The following is a 22,258-nucleotide window of genomic DNA, read 5'->3' as shown; positions in this document are numbered from 1 at the left end:
TCACTCTGGGAACTTTTCAGCAATGATTGGTTTAACCATGGCTTTTTCCTGGGGATTGTTTCCCTGAACTTCTGGTACTCCAAAGATTCTAACGTTTTTCCTCTTGGAATTATCTCCTAGGACTCTGAATCCCTCTAGAGCTATTTTGAGGTCTCTTGCCATTGTTTGTTGTTGCCTGTATGCTTTGTGCAGCTAATCTTCCAGCTCACTGATTCTGTCTTCAGCTGTGGCCATTCTACTGTTGAGAGCACAGACTGAGTTTTTTATTTCATCTACCGAATATTTTATTCATGACATTTCTGTGTGTAGCTTTCCAATTTCTGCTCTCATTTCTTCCTGTATTTTCTTGATTGTTTCTCTCATGTCCTTTTTTAATTTACTGAATATCTGAGACATTACTGGCTCTGCTCGAGCAAATCGATGATTAACGGGAAGTCAAGTGATCTAGTGATCAAGTGAATATCTGTCTCACTGTTTCATTGAGTTCATTGAACATCTTCATTACTTCATATCTGAATTCTTTCTCAGAGAGGTCCCTTAGGTGAGTAGCACCTACTGAGCCTTCTGGACTCCTTTCATCGTCCTCCCCTCGTGGTGGGGATTTGCGTTGTTTCTTCATGTTGGTGTGGAGGTATGGAGACAGATGTTACATGAGATTGCTGGGTATGAGTAAATTACCTGTGGCCACATGAGCATTCGCCAGCTCAAAATTAGGTAACACCCATTTCTTCAGAGACCATGCCCAATTCTAAAGAGGCCACGTCCCCTACGTGTACCTGGTGTGTGTGTGCGGGGGGGGGGTGGGGGGGGGGTGGGGGGGTGGGTATAACCTGGGGGAGGAAGAAGACCAGGCAGAGTGTTGGGGATGCACAGGAAGAGGCTCAGTGATGGTGAGTGTCCCAGGGTCCTTGAGGACTCCTGGGGCATGTACACAGAGAAAGTGAAGCCCTGGGTTCGAGTAATGATTGACCTGGGGAAGGAAGAAACCTGCATTGGGAATACACTACCCTCTTCTCCACAAAGAAAGCATCTCAGCACATTCCTCTAACTTACTGGAAATTTTCTGGCTCTCTGCACCTCGCACATTTCCCAGCCCTTTCCTTCCTTAACTTCCAAGTCAGCCTGAAGCAGTAAACAGGATGATATGCTCAACGAATCTGACCTAGACCTCAATTGTAGCCATGAAGCCCAAGCAGTTTGGCAAGTGCCCGAGTGCTTTATGGTCATCCAGATTTCAGATTGCTTCTAGAGCTAAGAAATCACCCAGGAACTGCATGCCAATAAGCCAGCAACTTGCTGAAAAGGTCTGGGAAACTCCAGGGCGGCTGCCAAATTTCAGGGCATTTTTTTTTCCTTTGCTACCAGGGTATCTGATGTCCAGCATCTGACTAACAGGATTATTGGAAGATTACAGCAGAAGATTACACAGAATACATAGCACGATTAGCTGGGCTACCAAATTCTACCATTTTTACAGAATTTCCTTAGTGTAATTGGCTAATGAATTTTAATATTTTCTTTGGAATCGGCTACAAAAAAAAGCACATTGTACAGTCACTGGAGATTCAAATGCAGTCTAAATTAAGAACAGTGAGAGACAGAGGCAAAGTTCCCAACCAGAAATCATATCGTATTCTGGCAGAAAGCAGATGCCACAGTAGAATATAATTCATTTTTGTTTTTTTATTTTCCAAAAAGGAATCTCTTCTTGTTACCTAACAATGCTGAGTCTATTCATAATGGACAGATACTGAATATTAAACACGGGAGTGACACCAAACTGCACCCCAGAATAATCCAGATCTTGCGATTTGCATGTCAGTTTACTGAAAACATGTCACTTATCTATTTCTTCAACCTCCAGTTTTTCAAAAGCTCATGATAAGCTCTGGAGTCAGTGGGGGAATAGCAGAAATAATTGTTAGGTTGAATCAGGAGGCCAAGTTGACTGGCTCAGATGTTCTCTGAAGTGTGTGAGAGAGAGAACTGGAGATTTGCTCTCTCCACAGTCAGATCACAGCTGGATGTTCAACAGTGTACAACAATTATGCAGAAGAGGAACAGGAGGGGATGGATGAGAAAACTCTTATAAACCGGAAAGGACTGTGCTCATGTATGGGCTGTTGGTCCACAGAGCACCGCTATATGATGTCATTGTTTTTTGGGTAAAAAGAGTTCTTTTTTGCCACAAGCCCACAGGCTGTGAGCCTAAAGCAGCATTTTCTTAGATGATCGTGCTTTATTGCAACTGGATAGTTCAAGCCAGACAAGCACATACTTTATGAATGAGAGAAGGATTAAGTTGTTTGACTCAGTCTCCTTGGGTTGTGGTTAGGAGTTGGCTAAAGCTGACAGGTTTTGTCCCAAGAACCGCAACTCTTTAGACTACAGTTTTATTTTAAGTTTTTTTTCTCTGTCTGCTGTGCTACTAGTTATGTGTGTAAATTGGTACAATGGCTCTTCTGAATAGCAGAGATTATTTTTCTTTTATTCCTCCTGTTGGGTAGTGGGTGATAGTTGTTTGTGTTTTTCTAAGTTTATATTTGAGAAACCTCTGTGTAAACCACTATGTTTAGTGGTGATTTTGTTAGCTACACAAAAGGCGATTTCTAGTTTAGATCTGTCAGAACGTTAGGGTTTTAAAACAAAAGTATTTCTTTGACCTTAGATTTTTTTTGTTTTATTATTATTATTATTATTATTATTGGGTTGGATCGGCAGCACAGTGAGTAGACCTTGGCCTTGCATGTGGCCAACCCGGGTTTGATTCCTCTGCCCCTCTTGGAAAGCTTGGCAAGCTACCGAGAGTATCTTGCCCACAGAGCAGAGCCTGGCAAGCTACCTGTGACATATTTGATATGCCAAAAGCAGTAACAACAAGTCTCACAATGGAGACATAATAATGTCCCATAATAATGTGCCTGCTCGAGCAAATCGACGAACAACGGTAGGACAATGCTACCAGACAGTCCTATTATTATTATTATTATTAATATTAGTGCATTTTGGACAACATCTGTCAATTCTTAGGACTTACTAATAGCTCTTTAGTCCCACTAGTGTTTGGGGAACCACATGCTATGCCCGGGATAAAACCAAGGTTAGCCACATTGCAAGGATGGCAGTACAATCTCTCTGGCCCCCTTAATCTTATCTTTATGTGACTTAAAGCATAGTTTGGAAAATTGTCAGTATCACACTAGTCCTCTTTGTGATATATTCCATTATACTACATATTTATTAAGCTGCCTTATGTAGAACTTTAGACAGTATGTCAGATATATTTTACTAAATAAATAATAATGATGGTAAAAATAAATAGCAAGTACTTACACAAAACTTATGAAAATATGTTGTTTATGTTTTAGTAATATTTATGGTCATATTTTGAAAATTAAACGACTTATTTAAAGAAATATACTGTCAACATGGAAAATGAGAAAAATATTAAAAATACAAATAGATCTAATTTACATAAACTCCAATGTCTCCATGACTACTTGGATTTATATTAAAAACTTTACTGAGTTACAGTCTTTATTTTTCAGCGCTTACACCTGGTTCTTTGCTTACGGGACCATGTGCAATGCTGGGATTGACCCAAGTTCAGTCAAGACAAGTGTCTGATCCTTGTATTTTCTTAACAGTTTCTAAAAAATGTTTTTAAAACATCTCAGGGAACTTAAAAATATGTTTTTCTTATTTTTTCTTTTGGGTTACACCCAGCAATTCCCAGGGGTTACCCCTGAATCTGCACTCAGGAATTACTCCTGGCAGAGCTCTGGGGACCATATGGAATGCCGGGTTTGAACCAAGATCGGCCACGTGCATGGCAAATGCTCTACCTGCTGCTATCACTCAGGCCCCAAAATATCAGTTTTTCTTGAGATAATACCTTTATTTTTGAGGAGTAGGTCAAAATCCAGAGGTGCTCACAGCTTACTCCTGGTTCTGCCTCAAGGATCACTTTTGGTAAGGCTCATAAGGGTTAGAGATCAAACCTGATCACCTGTGTGCAGAGAAAGTGCCCTACCGACTATACTATCTCTCTACCCCAAAACAATACATTAAAAATATTTCTAAATAGAAACTGAATATACAGTTTTTTTCTGAATATTTGAGAGTGAAAGTCTCCTTTAGAATGGATGTGAATTCTCTTTACAATAGCCAGAATCTGGAAAAAACCTGAGTGCCTAAGAACAGATGACTGGTTAAAGAAACTTTGGTACATCTACACAATGGAGTACTATACTATGTAGCTGTTAGAAAAGATGAAGTCATGAAATTTACATACAAGTGGTACTACATGGAAAATATCATGCTAAGCGAAATGAATCAGAAAGAGAGGGATAGACATAAAAATATTGCATTCATCTGTGGGACATAAAGTAACAAAATAGGAGATTAATACCCAAGAATAGCCGAGATCATTACCAGGAGGATTACCCCATGACTTAGAGGCCAGCGGGCATTCTAGGGGAAAGGGCAGCACAGATAGAGAAGGGAGCACCAAATAAAGGGTGTCTGGAGGATCCTCCCAGCATGGGAGATGCATGTTGAAAGTAGACTATGGACCGAACATGACTGCCATTCAATGCCTCTTTTGCAGACCACAACACCCAAAAGGAGAGAGAGAACAAAAGGGAATGCCCTGCCACAGAGGCAAGGTGGGATGGGGGGAATGGGGGTGGGAGGGATACTGGGATGGGCACTGGTGGAGGGATGGGTTTTTGATCATTGTATAATCGAAACCCAAGCACAAAAATTTGTAAGTCTATAACTGTACCTCATGGTGTTTCACTAATAAAAATTAAAAAAGAAAAGAATGGATGTGAATTATATATATACATATATATCATATATACATATATAACTATCAATCTATCATATGTGTCTGCATGTAATATACATTTATAACAGGGATTTGCGGATAACTTAGGTAGGGGCATAACTTATTGCTTCAGGATTCATCACAGGTCCCTCTCAGCCTTGTTAACCAAGTCAAGAATATTCTCTAAGACTGACTGGATTTTTTCCAAGTTCACATGACAGAATTCACTATTAATGGGATTCTGGGCGTTGGCTATTAACTTGTAGTTGGTTGATACCTATGAGGTACCTTTGCTTGCTTACAGGGAGAACCTCTTTACCATAGTGTTTTGCTTTATCAAACTGTGCCTTCTGAGAAATCAATAGTTAGATTATTGTCTCTACTAGAGGATACATGCTGCCATCCTATGCGATGCAATCACAGAGGTGATCACCATCTTCTGTTGGTTAGAAGCAAGTTCCTCACCCCTCCCATAGAGAGACCAAATTACCCAATGCAGAAATATCAAGAAGCAGTAATTATCAGGGACCACTTTAGAACTTCTCTGACATATGAGAAGAAAGGAAGGAAGGGAGGGATGGATGAAGGTACTGTGTTAAATTATGGTTGAGAACTGCTGCAGAGTATAATAGCACGTAGTATAGTCAGTGCCTGTTCACATAATATAGGTTCTAAGAAGCCCTCTTAAAATTTAATTAAGCCCAGCAGTTTTCTTATGGTATTCTCAGGTTCTTGTCCTTGGATGGTCAAGACTGACAGCAGAGGACAAGAGACTAGATAGATGAATTTAATACCAACTTTACTTGAGTAAAGGGAAGGAAAGGTAAGGAGAATGGGTGAATAAGTCTTCTTGAGTTGGATGCTTGGGAAAAGTGGAAAAATCTCTTTATAATCTCTTTTTATATTCTTTGTACTAGTGACATGGTGGGCATTCTACATTGAGTTTAAGACATGAAAGGTGATAAGGGTAAGGGGTTGGGGAAGAACACGATGTTAGAAAGAATTATATTTTCTCTATCTTAGCTGCCCTATCCTTACTTTGGCCCTATCCTGGACCCATCCTCAGATCCCCCCCACCCCGGAGTCATTCTGTATCACCCTGTCTAGTTCTCTCTGTATTGATGTTACTTTATCACTTACTCACTTAATCACTTAATCCCCGTTATTCATCGATTTATTCGAGCGGGTGCCAGTAACGTCTCCATTCATCCCGGTTGCGTGCTAGCGTAGCCCAATGGTATCTGTTCGTTTTAGGAACATGTAGAGCCTCAAACCGATCATTTAGGGTCTTGACGAAGAAGTCTGACCATCTTATAGGTGGGCGTCCACGTGATCTTTTGATGTCTCGTGGAATCCAATCAGTAATGGCTCTAGTCCAGCGGTTGTCTGTAAACCTCATTACGTGTCCAGCCCATCTGATTTTTGATGTCTTGGCAAATGAGACAGCGTCCCTGATTCTTAAGCGTTGACGAAGATCAGAACTCCGGATTCTATCTCTCATTTGAGTGAATCGTGATATTGCAAGCATAGTTCTTTCGATTCCTCTTTGAGAGACCCGAATAGTGTTCTCATCCTGTTTTCGTAGGGTCCAGGTCTCTGAGGCATATGTTAATGCAGGAAGAATAGTGGAATCAAAGAGATGTGCTCGTAGCTGGAGGTTCTTTGTCCTTTTAGTTATTTCTTCAATGCTCTTGAAGGCATTCCAAGCTGCTCTCTTCCTCCTGCGCAACTCAGGTGCCAGGTCATTCATCATGTTGATTTCTCGACCTAGGTATATATAACTGTTGCATTCGGAGATGGTGGTTCCGTTGAGAGCGAATGGAGCGTCAGGAACAAGGCTGTTTCTCATAAACATTGTCTTCGCAAGATTCAGCTGTAGTCCGACCTTTCCACATTCACGGTCAAAGTCGTTCAGCATTTGTGCCGCTTGGTTGATGTTTGGTGTTATTAGAACGATGTCATCAGCAAAGCGGAGGTGGTGTAGTTGCCGACCATCTATCTTCACTCCCATGTTTTCCCATTCCAGCCGTCGCATGATGTTCTCGAGGGTGGCACTGAAGAGTTTTGGTGAAATGGTATCACCCTGCCGAACCCCTCTCTTGATATGGATGATTACTTCTTTGTAGAATGGTGAGATCTTGGTAGTGAATCCGCAATAGAGCTCACGAAGGATCCTGATGTATTGAGTTTGTACGCCCTGATTGGCTAGGGCTTCCATGACCACTTCCGTCTCAACAGAATCAAAGTCCTTCTTTAAATCAATGAACGTTAGACAGAGTGGCAGCTTGAACTCCCGAGATACCTCAATGAGCTTGGTTATTGTGTGGATATGGTCGATGGTACTGAATCCTTTTCGGAATCCAGCTTGTTCACATGGTTGTCCTTCATCTAGTGTTCTGCTAATCCTATTCAGGATGACTCGAGTGAATAGTTTGTAGATGACAGACAATAGGCAGATTGGGCGATAGTTGCCAATGTCGTGGATGTCTCCTTTCTTGTATAGTAGTACAGTCTTGCTGGTTTTCCATTGGGATGGAACCTTGCATTCAGACAGGTAGCGTGTGAAGAGTCGAGCCAATGTATTGATGAGTACTGATGGTAAGTTCTTCAGGTGTTCAGGTCTGATCTTGTCTGGGCCAGGTGCTCTTTGTTTCTTTACAGACGAGATGGCATGTTGGATTTCGGAAGGGAGAACATTGGGAACGACATATCCATCATGTGGTATGTGGTATGTGGGCAAGTGGATGTGGCTATTAAAGAGATCTGAGTAGAAGTCATGGATAATCTTCTCCATTGCCCTTCTGGAAGATGTGATAGATCCATCATGATGTCGGAGGGCAGTCATCTTGGTTTTGTAGTTGGTGAAGGACAGGCGGGCATTACGAATGTTTTTCCCAGCTTCTGCCACATCTACCAGTACTGCTGCTCTCCTGTTTTTGAGGTCATCCTTGATGGCTTCTCTGCATTGTTTTGCCAGTTCGGACGTTTGCTTGTGGTTGCCTGAGGCACGTGCCAAGCCACGTTGGCGAATAAGTTCAAGAGTGTTCGAAGAAAGACGGTTTTTTGTGGTTATCTCTCTCTTGGCATTCCTTGCACAATCATGGAGGTGCTGAATCATTCGATCGTATTCCTCATCAATGTTGTCAATGACGGCATCTTCCCATGTTGCCGCAACAGAGCCAAAGAGTTCCCAGTTGGTGGTTGTTCTGGGAGTCCTCTTCTTAAACCTTGCATTCTTTTCTCCTCGTTCTGTGAGGTAGAATTTTGCACGAAGAAGACGGTGGTCTGATCCCGTTTGGAATTTTGGGACAACAGCAACATCGGTTAGGCAAAACTGCCGATTGAATATGATGTGGTCTATTTCATTGTGGAACCGTCCATCGGGAGACTCCCATGTCCAACGTTTAGATTCAGCCTTTTGGAATTGTGAGTTACCATGGAAGGTTTTGGTTGACATGATGAACTCAGACAGTCTGTCACCCTGTTCGTTCCATTCCAGGCCATGGGTTCCAATGTGGAGTTCATCGACTGATCTTCTTGGTCCTATCTTGGCATTAAAATCACCGACAATGATCTTGTAGAAGGTGTGATCTTTATAGAACTTCTCTAGCTCCATGTAGAATTTCTCAGTTTCTCTTTCACCATAACTGGATGTTGGTGCATAGACAACAAAGATAGAAACTGCCGGTAGTGAGCCACATTTATTCAAGTGTAATCGTCCGATTTGGGTTGTTAGGCATTCAAATGAATCAATGCTCGTGACTAAGTTTGTGTTGACAAGGATACCGACACCACCGACGCCTCTTTTATCACATGTTCCAAGGAACAGTTCTTCTCCAGTGTCAAAAACAGCATGATGGAATTGATGTCTTCTCGTTTCGGTCAGACCAATGATGTCGTACTTGATCTTTCGTGCTTCTACCATAAGGTCTTCAATGGATGCAGCAGATGCCAGGGTACGAGCATTAAAAGTACAGACAATCATTTTTGTTTTTCTGCGTTTTGGTAGCCTATGTCTGCCTTGGTGTTTTATCAGCCTCTCCTTCCATATCCTTCTCGACTCTGCATATTCAGGGTTAGGGAAATGAGATCCATTTATTACTGGATTTGGCATATCAATTTGGTCTATTTGGCATAGACCACGGATAGCTTGCCAGGCTCTGCCGTGTGGGTTGGATATTTAAGGATATTTAAGTTACCCTGAAAATTTAGAGAAAAGTAAATGAATAGTCGCGCGGCCACAGGCCGCGCGCTCCCGGGAGCTTGTTGTGATAATCTCTGGATCCTGGCCTTTGTTGGGGTTACACGGCAGTTGGAGGGTGTAACTGTCTAGTTACTGACAGGTCCAGTCCCAAACCGTGCAGGCTTGGAGATCTCAGCCCCGGGTCCCACACACCTGGGTTCCTCTGCCAGTTTTGTTATGTCTGAGGCTTATCCAAGTGTGTGGAGAGTGGCCCCAGTAAGGCCTTGGTTGGGGCCTGCAGGTCTTCAGCTGTTGGGCCCTGGCGAGGATAGTCAGACACAGGGTAGGAGACTCTGCCTTGTGCTCTCCCGGGAGCTTGTTGTGATAATCTCTGGATCCTGGCCTTTGTTGGGGTTACACGGCAGTTGGAGGGTGTAACTGTCTAGTTACTGACAGGTCCAGTCCCAAACCGTGCAGGCTTGGAGATCTCAGCCCCGGGTCCCACACACCTGGGTTCCTCTGCCAGTTTTGTTATGTCTGAGGCTTATCCAAGTGTGTGGAGAGTGGTTAAATAAATAATTATTTATTTAATTATTATTTGTTAATTAATTAATCAATTAGTTAATTAATTAATTAGTGGTTAAATAAAGTGTTACTTTATCACTTTCCAAAAAATATTTGATCAAGAAAACCTTTTTTTTTTCTTTCTGGGTCACAACCAGCAATGCGGAGGGTTTACTCCTGGCTCATGTACTCAGGAATTGCTCCTGTCAGTGCTCGGGGGACCATATGGGATGCTGGGAATCAAAACCTGGTCAGTGCGTGCAAGGCAAATGCCCTACCTGCTGTGCTATCACTCCAGCCCCTCAAGAGAACTTTTTTTTATTATTTTTTTGGCAGAACAAACTTTGAGAAGTATTGAATGTTTATATATATATATTTCTATTAACAATATGTTTAGATTTTTCTGTTCATCTTAACAAAACTGGGACCTTGTTATATTTGATCAACCCAAGAAAGAGTGTATTCATAACTTTTGTTAACATTAAAAAATTAAAAGCAGCAAGTAGTAGATCATCTAAATGGCCACCCTAGAGCCAAGTATTATCACAAGACTTCATACCTCATTGGCTATGAGCACTGGCACTGTTACCATCATAAGTAATGCTTCTCTGATTGAAAACTCATAAGAAATGAAGTATGGAAAAGTTATGAATAATGTATTAGAACTAGATGAAAGCCAACATTCATCATGGTACACTAAAATTTTGCAGTATTTTCCACAGAGAAAAAAGTTGTCATAGGATGACTCATCTTACACCAGAACTGTAAAAAATGCTGGTCAAAATAACTTGGTCAGATGAGATGGTAGAAAATTTGTGTGGAATATAGCTTTTTATATTTCTAAAATTACATTAATTTGTATTTATATTGCTTATTTTTATTTTGTGTGTTTTATTGCTTTACTTTTTTATGTTTTTATGAATAGTTTTGGTGTGAAAAACATTAAGATACAATAAAAACAAATATTGTACTCAGTTTTATTATAAATAAGAAAATTATGGTAAAATAAGTTTTTAGCATTTTAACAGTTAACCTGCATAATCCATGGTTTAGAAAATCATCTCATTATTTTAATGTTCCATTAATCATGACTTGTAATGATTTTTATATCCTAAGTGGACTAATACACATTTATATTGACCTAATACCTTTTGATGTGATACACTAGATATCAGATTCAATAGTGTGTTCAGTTCTGACCAATGAAAGTATTTTAAACCAGTGTTGACTCAGGAGTTGGTCAAGAAATAAAGAGAATAAGTTTTTTATTCCCCACTACCTTATGATAAGCCTTTGCTAATGACATGCACATACGAGTCCCTCAAGAATACTGTTTTTATTTTTGGTTAAATTTTCTGGCTTGAGGTGATTGTATTCTACCCTGTCTGAATATTTGCTCAACATCAAAGACTTTATCCTCAAATTTTATGTTCTATGAGTAAAGGACTATGTCAGATCAAGATTTTGTAGTTTCATGACCTATAATATAGCCTAAAGCATCAACCTCTGAAGTGATTATCTGGCATTTCATAAAGTTGTAGACTTTGCCCTTGGAGAGAATATAGGGCACAGGATTTGCATAGATTTATATAAGCATATACAAACTTATATATATAAACTTATATATTTATATATGTTTAAAATCTATACATACATATACCACGTGTGTGTTATTTACATATATATATTTGTGTATATATGTGTGTGAATTTATATATCACATATTATATTTTGTATTAAATCTCTTGATGGATGATATAAGGATGAAGTTAATGCGCTTGCCTAGCATTCAATCAACCCTGGTTCAAATCCCCAGCATCATATATGGCGCAATGGACATTTGAACGGCCTGGAGTGATGCTTTGCTTACTTATAGGAGACTTGTGTGCAATCTCTTAACCTGCATCTCCTTCAGCCCCAGCACTACTCCAGGTGTTGCTTCTGAACACCACTGGATATGACCTAAACAACAAAACACACACAAAATACAACTTTCTAAAAGTGACACAAAGAATAAATTAAAATCTGATTACTCTCCTATCTGTTCAGGAAATTTCATTAGACTCAAAGAAAATCCCAGTCTCAGTTGACTTCAACTGAAAATTCTTTGAAATATGTAAAAAGAAATATGAGTCTCCTGCCCCCGCGCCTGGCTGTCTTCGCCGGGGCCCCTTGCAGGGGGGTGGGTTGAGTTTCCCTTCCCGCCCCGAGCAGAGCTCCGGCAGCCGAAGACCTCCAGAACCAGCCACCACCATGCTGAGACCACTCTACACAGGCTTGAAGGTATCAGCATAGGAACAAAGGCATGCGGGTCCCAGGGCTGAGATCTCCAAGCCTGCTCAGATTGGGGCTGAGCATCCTCCACTCAGATCCTCCATCTTCCAGTAGGCAGGGGTCACACCCACCAACTGGCCCCCTGGCGCCGTGTAATCCCATCAATGCCGTGTAATCCCATCATCAGAGACTATAAAACCCAGCTCCCGGAAGCAATTTATTATCTCATTCTTACTTTGGACAACCTGGCAGGCTACCGAATGTTACCTGCCCATATGGTAGAGTCTGGCAAACTCCCCGTGGCATACCCAATTTGCCAAATACCAGTAACAATGATGGGTCTCATTCTCCTAACCCTGAAAGAACCTTGAATATGGCACTTTTTAAAATCTCAGGGCTAGGATGAAGAAGAAATTACTGGTGCCTGCTCGAGGAATCGACAAACAACAGGATGATCGTGATCGTGATCATGATTATTATTATTTTACTGTCGTATGATAATTCAACTTAAACATGTTTGTCTTCCCGTGTTTGTCTTCCCTCCCAGGTTACAAGTTTCATAAAAGCTGGCACTGCTGACATTCACCATTGTTTTTCTAGCACAGAATGTGGCTCATTTGAGGGTGGATGTGAAGCATTTAGATTGTAACCTCCGAAAGATATTTTAGGCTGTGTTATTCAGGATTAGCATTGTTATTTCCATTAAAGAAACTATAATCAGAAGAATTTTTCCCACCATGGACAAAATTTCTTTCTTTTCTACACTAAAAGTGACATTTTAATTCAAGAGGAATGGGCAGAATGGGCACCCTGGGAATATAACAGGTTCAGATTTGAGTGGACGCTATAGAGCTAAACACCACTGGTATCAGAATCATTTGGTTGCACATCCTGGTTCTGGAGGCTACATAGATCTACTGCTTCATAATTACTCAGTGTTTTGAATTTGGGTTTTAGAGTTCTAATCTTAGTAAACATTTATGGTGTTTCTCTTTTGGGGGATGGTGGTTCTCACTGGGCAGTGGTCAGGGCTTATTCATAGCTCCGCTCCTGTGTGGTGGTGCTCAGGGGAATAGATGTTGTAGCCAAAAATCAAATCAGGATTGGCTATATGCAAGGCAAATGCTTTACTCAATGTACTATCTCTCCAACTTCTCATGGTATTTCTTATAATATATATACATAGCCCATCAAGCTACCGAGAGTATCTCATGGCAAAGCCTGGCAAGCTACCCATGACGTATTGGACATGCCAAACACAGTAACAAGTCTCACAACAGAGATGTTACTGGGTCCGCTCTTGCAAATTGATGAACAATGAGAGGACAGTGCTACAGTGATATATATATATATATATATATATATATATATATATATATATATGTGTGTGTGTGTGTGTGTGTGTCACTGTGAAATTGCAAAGTTATTCATAATTGGGTTTCAAGCATGCAATGTCTCAACACTAATCCTTTCACCAGTGTCCACTTCCCTCCGCCAATGCCCACCCCCGTGAAAATATACAATTTAAGCAACAAACTCTTCCAATATTGGAAAGAAAAATGTTATATGTGCATACTCTTTGAGAGAAAGAAAAATAAATATTACAAATATTAGACTCTTAGCCACATAGGTGATAGTATGATGATGTTAGAACCAAAGCACAGCCATTTTTGGCATGAACCAAAGTGCAACAATTTTAGTTGTTAGGAGACATTTTGTGTTTATATGTTTAATAACTGACAGTTGAACTGGGAGTGAACCCGAGACTGTATCCTGGAACCCACCCTGGAAAGAGAAATAGGAAAAGAGGAAGTAGATGGGGTAACTCCTTGCAAAACTGTTAAGAGGTACCAACCAATCTGCGTAGGAGTGGAAATAACCTGGTAGTCAGCCAATAATGTGGTTTAGGTGTAGTTAAATCCCCCTTGGAGGGGGTCGTACTCCAAGAGTCGTTCTATGGGGTGCAACCCTGGCTGGTCAGACTGTAGCAACTCTCTTTATTAAAATCTTTAAACTTCTACCGGGCGTCTTGTATTCGAATTGTGGACCCTAACATGGCAAAGAAAGAGGCAGATTATCTCTGTGTGACAGCTCTGCGGGAACATTTATTAATTGAGTCACTTGGCAAAAATATTTCTCTAGACACCAAGGAAACCAAGGACTATATATCATGCCAAAGGTTGCAAATGTATAGTCAAGTGATTTCTGTAACAGAATTAGGAAAAATGATCTGCACAGTGGGTAAGGCCAACTTAAGAGAAACATTACCAGAACCAAATGGAAGCATAATATACCACTCCTCAAGTATTTACAAGTATAATATACTATGATGATGATATCACATAACCTGGCACTCAGGCCTGGGTTTTTTTCTTGGATCCATATTATGTCTATCAACCTTCCAAATCTGTAAGTTTTCTTTGGATTATTGAAAGATGACTGGCAATTCTGTGTTCCCACCCTTACAGACAGAGGTAACGAGGTGGATGATATGCTTTGTCCTTTCAGGGGGCCCCCTGCTCTACGAGAACATCACGTTTGTATATAACTCTGAGCAACTGAACGGGACTCAGCGGGTTCTCCTAGACAATGTCCTGTCTGAAGAACAGTGCCGGGAGCTCCACAGTGTGGCCAGTGTAAGTGTGGGTCTTGACCTCACTTGAATTCCTCTAGGCGATGAGACCTGAAATTTCTTTCTTAAAACAAGAAAATGACAGTGATTGCAGGGGGCATTTTTATAGCATTTGAGTGGGAATGCATTTAGTTGGATCACAGACATAACCAGAGTATTTGAAATAGCTATGATATTAGTCTATTGACTAATTAGTCTATTTCAAATTAGTGTATTTGAAATAGGCTACTCATAGGATAATAGTCTTCTATTGCACTGATTTTATATGCCCCTCTACCATATAAAGTCATTGGGAAAAATATACTTATTTTAATCAACAAAGGGTTGATGTATTTATAATCTATACTTTCATTCTAAAAAAATGTAGTATTTTGAAATTAAAATAGAAGGCAAAACGAAATAAATATATATTTTTAGGTTGAAAGAATTTAACTAAATAGGGATTCTGAAATAAAATGGGAATAATTCTTAGTGCTGACTTTAGTTTTCAGATATGTTAGACAAAACATGTAGGCATGAAAATTTGCAGTTTCATTAACGGAGTATTTTCTTATTTTTATTTCAGGGAATTATGCTTGTGGGCGATGGATACAGAGGGAAAACTTCACCCCATACACCCAATGAAAAATTTGAAGGAGCAACTGTCCTGAAAGCACTCAAAGTAAAGTCTTAACCAGGAGTGGGTTTGGTGGGAATTAGATTTATAAAATTCCATCTGTAATTTGCTATGAATGGCACATATGGTAGAATATAGAATTATAAGAACTGTTGGAGGAAGTCAGTGTGAAATAGCACCTCTTTGGTTTTGAATATCTCTTTATTCTTGCAATCATTCATTTATCATGTATCCTGAACTTTTATCTGATAAATAATAAGCAATCCCATTTTCTTTAAGGAACTTGCAGATTACTGATGAAAACACACAGACAAGTAATTTTATACCATAAGAAATGGTATCTCTACCAGTGTCATGAGACTGGAGATGGAGTGACTTATCTAGAGTGTTTAATGTGTGTTTAGGATGATGCTTATTCCCATAGACTCACTTTAATAATTGGAAACCACAAACATGTGATTCTCACCAGCTAACACAGAGATGAACATCTCATGTTGGATTAATAAAATCTAGCATCTTCCCTCCAATGAACCCATTTTTTCTGATGTTCTTCTTTTCTTCTTAGTTTGGTTATGAAGGCCGAGTCCCATTGAAGAGTGCCCGCCTGTTTTATGATATCAGTGAGAAGGCTCGGAAGATCGTAGAATCCTATTTCATGCTGAACTCAACTCTGTATTTCTCCTATACACACATGGTCTGCCGAACAGCCCTGTCAGGTGAGACTCCAGAGGCCAAGCTGCTCTCTTTTATCCACAGTGACAAAACAGCAACAACAAAAACAACAACAACAACACAACAAAATAATACAGAATGAAACTTAGCTGTATCATAGACCAATCATCTCGGAGAATTCTTAAAACAACAACAAAAACAAAAAAGTGTACTTACTAAGTCTTATTTTTCCCTTTCTTTTTGATTTTCCCTTTCTAATTTTTGGTTCCCTAGCATTCCAGAAATCATTGTTTTGACTATTTTCCCTTCCACATCTATTTCTCCTCCTTGCTTAAATCACACAGAAAAAAAGATGCAACTTTTATTTTTTTTTAAATTTTGTTTGTCAAATTTCTCTTTAGGAGAGTCAGCCCCATTATCTTATTCCAGTTATTATTAGTACAGAAATGATAGTTCTTGTTAAGCCCAGAAACATTGAGTGTAAGCACTGAAAATGAAGGTACTTATAAAAACAAATGTTTTAAGGAGGCAATGTTATAAGAATTCCTTATAATCTACTGTCCTCATTTAATGTTTAGATCTTATGGTGCTATCTTCACCCCAATGAAGACAATTGGCACCTTTGACTTCTGTCCAGCAAAGTCATTCATAAAGAATGAATTGGAGAGAGTCTGTGACTTGTCTGAGTTACAAAGAAGCCTCAACAACCCCAAATAAAGGGATCAGCTAACCATTAGTTGGATACAATTTCTGTTCCCTCACTCTCCCTCCCTGGCTCCTGGGCTCCAGTCATGTGAGCCATTGTTTACACTAATTGACACATTAAGGCTATCAGGTTATCAGGTACATTATAGGTTATCAGATATATTAAGGTATCAGGTACTTTAACAGCAGACACATCAAGAAGGAGTGATACATTTAGAGCAAAGGCTGGGATATTTACATAGCTGTGACTATAGAGAGTTAAACAGAAGCACTGTCTGTAGCACTGTCCTCCAGTGTTCATCTTTTTGCTCGAGCGGGTGCCGGTAACGTCCTCATTGTGAAACTTCATACTGTTTTTGGCATATCGAATACGTCAGGATTAGCTTGCCAGGCTTTGCCGTGTGGCGCAATACTCTCGGTAGCTTGCTGGGGCTCTCCTCCGAGAGGGATGGAGGAATCGAACCAGAGTTGGCCTGGGTTGGCTGCATGCAAGGCAAGCAAAATTATGATGGTTGAATTTAAGCATATAATATTCTAGCACCAATCCTACCACCGGTGTCAAACTCCCTCCACCAGTGTTCCCATGTTTCTTCCTGCCTTCCTGCCTAAAACCTTTACAGGCACATTTTAAACTTTGGTGGTTGTAGTTTGTCTCTCATGTTTTCAATGTGATGGAGTTTGTGCATTGGATGTATTGCTGTACCCCTCCCCCACATGAACATTATACCCGAAGCTTCTGAACCCTGCTTCCCTGTTACTCCCTATCTCATATTCTTCCTTACCCTCTAGATTTCTTTCCTTCTCTGTCCTTTAATATATAGTATTGAAGTCAGGATAATCCCGTCCCCTGCCTGGGCCTTACATTTGCAGCCCTTATTGTCTAAACTAAAATTTAAAGTCAGTGCAATCTCCTATTCTATTTCTGCCTGGAACCACATTTGCAGCTAAATTTGTTTTACCCAGGAGACTATCCTGACCTTGGGATGATTTCCCACACTTATTTATACCTTCCTGAATAAGAGGAGTGATAAAATATCCTAGCAGTAGACATTTATTCTTGAGAGGGTTCAGGTGAAGCGAATATTTTTTATTTTAACATTTTAATTTTATCTCATTTTTTTCTACCTTCATGCATCCCCGAAATTTGTGGATTTTATTAGATTATTATTTTGACTATGGGTTTATTTATTTATTAACAAATGTATACATTTATTATGCAAGAGATTCTGGTAGTTGAGAAGGCAGGTGTGATTTTTCCATAATTTTTTCATCAAATTTATATCAACACATGGCCAGAGAATTTACACTGGTCACCCAGTGTTTTCATGTATTCTGCTCTGCATATGCCTCAGATTTGCGATGGGAAACAGGCACAGGTGGTGTTGTGTAATCAGTTTTGCTATTAAAGGTACCTGCCCTCCATCCTTTTCACTTTTCCCTATTCCCTTTTCTGACAGGTCAACAGGATAGAAGAAATGACCTCAGTCATCCTATCCATGCTGACAACTGCCTTTTGGATCCAGAAGCCAATGAATGCTGGAAGGAGCCCCCTGCTTATACATTCCGGGACTATAGGTACAGCCATCAGCACTTTCAGTATCAGGATTTTTGCCCAAAAGTTGTCAATTAAACTATGAAAACTAGAAAGCTGGTCCGTTTTCCTGTCAACACATTCATTTCTGTGAAACAGAGATTCTTAAAGCATCCTCTGAAGCAGTCGCCACACACAAAAGCAACTTTATCCTCTCCTTTGATATTTTTTTTATCAAAACCATCTATGCCTATTATCTTGCGTTTTCATCTTTAAAAAAGTCAAGTTTTTTTTGTTTTATAGAAAAATGAGGTTTATTTTCATCTTCTTTGCTTTCACTGGAATCTGTCCCTTGTGGTACATATCTCTCCATCTAAGAACTCTATGGCTCAAACTATATATGGATCTTATCACAACATTGTGTGCTGTCTACATTTTATTAACAAGCAGCTGAAAACTCAAGAGAAAACAAAAGTCCTCTACTTGAAAAATACTTTAGTGATTTAGGAGAATCAGGAGCTGTGGTCACCATTATGTGCAATGGTTGTCATCATTCCTCCACTGTACCCAGTACAAAGTATTCATGAACACTGCTATTTGCAAAGGCTAGATGCTGCCTGTTGGAGCTCTCCTGTTAGGGGAGAAATCTAATGTTTAGAGTTACTAATAAACAAAACAGTGTGAACCATGTGGACAAGTTCAAATATCTAGATTATATCTGGTTCTCTTTCCTGTGAAGGAAGCACAGTGTGAGATGAAGAGAGCAGAGTGATCATATAGCCAGTAGGGCACTTGCTTTACACGTGGTGGACCCGGGTAAGATTCCCAGCATCCCATGTAGTCCCCAAAGTACTACCATGGGTAACTGCTGAGTGCAAATCCAGGAGTGACCCCTGAGCATTTCTGGGTGTGGCCCAAGAACAACCCCTACAAAAAAGTGAGATGAACATTGAAATATAATAATTTAATATAAAAATAATAGATACTTTAGGGGTATATTCCAAATTCCATCTGATGCTGTACAGAATAGGGTGAGCTATTTTAGTATCCAGTTGAAAGATAAGTTATTAATCAGGCTGATCAGTTCATTAGCAGTTTTCAGTGTTTCATCATGCTGGAGGCATGTAATCATACAAACAAGTTTCCTCCTCTTATTTAGTGCACTTCTCTACATGAATGATGACTTTGAAGGAGGAGAATTTATATTCACTGAGATGGATGCCAAGACTGTGACTGTAAGTAAACTTTTTCTAGTATCTTTATTCTGCTTAAAAAATACAACCCAGTCTTATTGGTTTTGCAAGTCTTATCACACAAAATGGTTACAGATGGTTAGATTTCAAATATTTCTGGATCTTTGAAATAATTGAGGTAGAATATAAGTAAATGTATATATAAAAACCTAGGAGTTATCCATAAAATTTTTCTAGTCTGTTTTGCAAGGCTAGATTGTGCCTGTTGGAGACCTCGTATTAGGGGAGAAATCTAATGTTTAGAGTTACTAATATAAAAGAAACTGAGTTGTGAGTCATGTAGCCACTAAAAATCTTAAAAGCAATTTTAAGAATAGAGATACTGAGAATTTTCTCGTTGCTAATTAGTATTCGGAATCAGAATTTTGGTCTTCTAATTATTTATTAGGTAATTTGATAAAAACAAACAAACAAAAACATCACATTTTGGCTGGAGAGATAGTACAGCAGGTAAGGTGCTTGCCTTGCATGGGGATCTACCCGGGTTCTATCCCTAGCAAACTGTGTACAGAGCCAGGAGTAATCCCTGAGCACTGCAAACAAACAACCTCCCCACAAGACCACTAATTCTTAAGTAATCCAAACCTAAGAAAAGTCAAATGATCCCTTAATAGTTCAAGTAAATTGATCTCTGTACTTCTTTTAGTCATGTATTCCAGAACCCTATTTACCAAAATTATAAATATATGTTTGTTTGTGTACACAAGCATGCATGTACATATAATGTGGCTAATTTAAATGAACTTATACTTTCAATTTAATAAGCAATTGGTCCACAAACAACATGGATTTAACTGGATTCACATGTATGTGGAATTTGGGGGAGGAGAGTACTCACCTGTGCCCAGGGCTTACTCTTGGCTTTCTGCTCGAGGATCTGTCCTGGCGATGACTGGGGGACCATATATGGTACCAGAGATAAAACTCGAGGTCATCAGTGCAAGGCAAGTGCCTTAACCCCTATAATATCTCTCTTCAGCCTCTGTATGTGGGTTAATATCTGTCTTCAGGTTTCACACTTAAAGACTTAACCAACTTAAAATGTAGGTTGGTTGAATTCTCAGATATGGAACTCATATCTATTGAGGCCTCTCCATACAATTTTCAACTGCTAAGACAACTGATACCCCTGAAGCCCCCTTTTGTATAGGGCTCAAAGGAATACACATATATGGGTGTATATGTGTGTGTGCTTTGTGTAAAATTCTAACTACTCTTTCATAAGTAAAAGGCAAAAGTTAAAAATTCAGCCACCATTTGTTAAGCAAAGTAGTGGTTTTGGAAAAGAAGCCCTTACAGATCTTTTGAAATTCTCTTGTCTAAAAATAAGATTTCCAATTTATAATGCAATTGACTCATAAATATATTGAGATCTTTTTATTTTTAATACAGAATTTAAATAGTTGTGGCATGAATGAAATAAATGATAAGAATTACTTCTTTAGAGCCCACCCAAGAGATAGCTCAATGCGCCTTACACATGCTTTGCATATGGGAGGCCTGAATTTAGTTCCTGATACCACTTCTGTCTCCCAGTACCACCTGGAGCAACTTCTTTGAGCACAAAATGGGGCTGCAGCCCTTGAGCACTGCTGGGTGTTGTCCCCAAAAGAAAAAAATCCAAAGCAGCAACAACAAAGAACTTTATGTCTATGTTATTTCCACAAACATTCTTGATTTTTGTTTTCCCTTTATACATTACACTCTTTTTTCAACGGTAAAATTTCCATATAAAGGATGCTTTTGGATTGGCACATGAGATTAAGAACAACAAAAACTGCGAACTACTGGTTTAAAAATGCAACCCAATAGGGATTTTAATGAACATTTTCCAGAAACTTTGTTAAAAGTAACAAAAATATTTTGTACAATGTAATACAGTAATGTATATAAAGACACCCTGTAGCTCTTGTAAAAAAAAGTGTTAATATGAGTGTATTTTGATGCTGCATTATATGGGAAATTAAATCAAGATTGATAGCCTAGATTGGAGCTTAAAGTTCCTATACAAAATTCTCGTTTTTGAAGAGTCTCTATGTGGAAATCATTTGACTCCTAAGCTCTGTTGACACCTTAAATATTTAAAAATGAATGCAAGAAAATCAGACTGGTGTTTGAAAAGATTTCTTTACTTTTCTGCCATCTAGTGGCGATATTTGCAAATGTTATATGTCTAAAAGTAATTTCCAAAATCATGGTACAGTGTGTGAATCAGTATTTCACTCATTACTGAATGTAAGTTAACTGGAAATCTGCCCTTTAAAAAGTATAAAATCAGATGATACTCCCATTTTACATACTTTTATATTTTCAAGATTTTTTAAGTATTTAAAAACTTACTGAACACCAAACCACCTCTCCACATAAAAAAGCAAATGAAAACTGATTTTCTGATTAAACTGAAAAGCTCCAAGTTCAAATATTTCGTTTTACAAATTAGTTCCACATCATCAATGATGGTACTTCTAGGGAAATTTTATGGTTAATAAAAATTCTCATGTTACTATTCCCAAGTGAGATAAATGGATACAGAGACAAATGAAGCAGGGAAATGATTCCACAATAGGGGTGGGGTAAAAAAACTACTAAAATCCTCGACTTTGGAAAAATATGGAAATTGTATAATTAGCCAAATGGTGACAGAAGATTTACATTTGTTAAAAAAAAGTCTAACACCAGTACTTCTCTGACTTAATCTTCAGTTCTGTGGGAGGAAGCAAAGGAACCAAAGGAGATAGTCTGTCATCATACTTGGAAGATTTATGGATTATTTTCAACAGAAGCATTTATTTGCAAAATTGAGTATTTAGGGACTTTGGGTTCTCTTGTGCAATTTTGAAAAAGATAAAATTTAATGAGTCCCGTTGGTATCCTGAAAAGTTAAATTCATTGTAGTGGAAAAATGTTTCCAATATGTTTATGATCATTTGTCTAAATTTCAGAACCTATTTTTCCATGGAGACTCTGTCATAAATAGAGATTGTTTATGGCTGAAAG

At 39.2% G+C, this 22,258-nt stretch overlaps 1 protein-coding gene across 1 annotated transcript in view; it reads left to right on the top strand.

Moving 5' to 3' along the window:
• P3H2 (prolyl 3-hydroxylase 2) overlaps positions 1 to 22,258 on the top strand; it is a 194,945-nt gene that overhangs the window by 158,332 nt on the left and 14,355 nt on the right. Inside the window, exons 9-13 of the mRNA XM_056121651.1 lie at positions 14,361 to 14,488; positions 15,050 to 15,145; positions 15,666 to 15,816; positions 17,935 to 18,052; positions 19,168 to 19,243. Of these exons, the coding sequence (XP_055977626.1) occupies positions 14,361 to 14,488; positions 15,050 to 15,145; positions 15,666 to 15,816; positions 17,935 to 18,052; positions 19,168 to 19,243 (569 nt within the window). The remainder of the gene's footprint in view (positions 1 to 14,360; positions 14,489 to 15,049; positions 15,146 to 15,665; positions 15,817 to 17,934; positions 18,053 to 19,167; positions 19,244 to 22,258) is intronic.

This window comes from Sorex fumeus, unplaced genomic scaffold (assembly GCF_029834395.1).
Source record: "Sorex fumeus unplaced genomic scaffold, SorFum_2.1 ptg000044l, whole genome shotgun sequence".
NCBI classification, from domain to species: Eukaryota; Metazoa; Chordata; class Mammalia; order Eulipotyphla; family Soricidae; genus Sorex; species Sorex fumeus.
The sequence above is the reverse complement of the archived record's forward strand: the minus strand, read 5'-3'. Positions and strand labels throughout refer to the sequence as shown.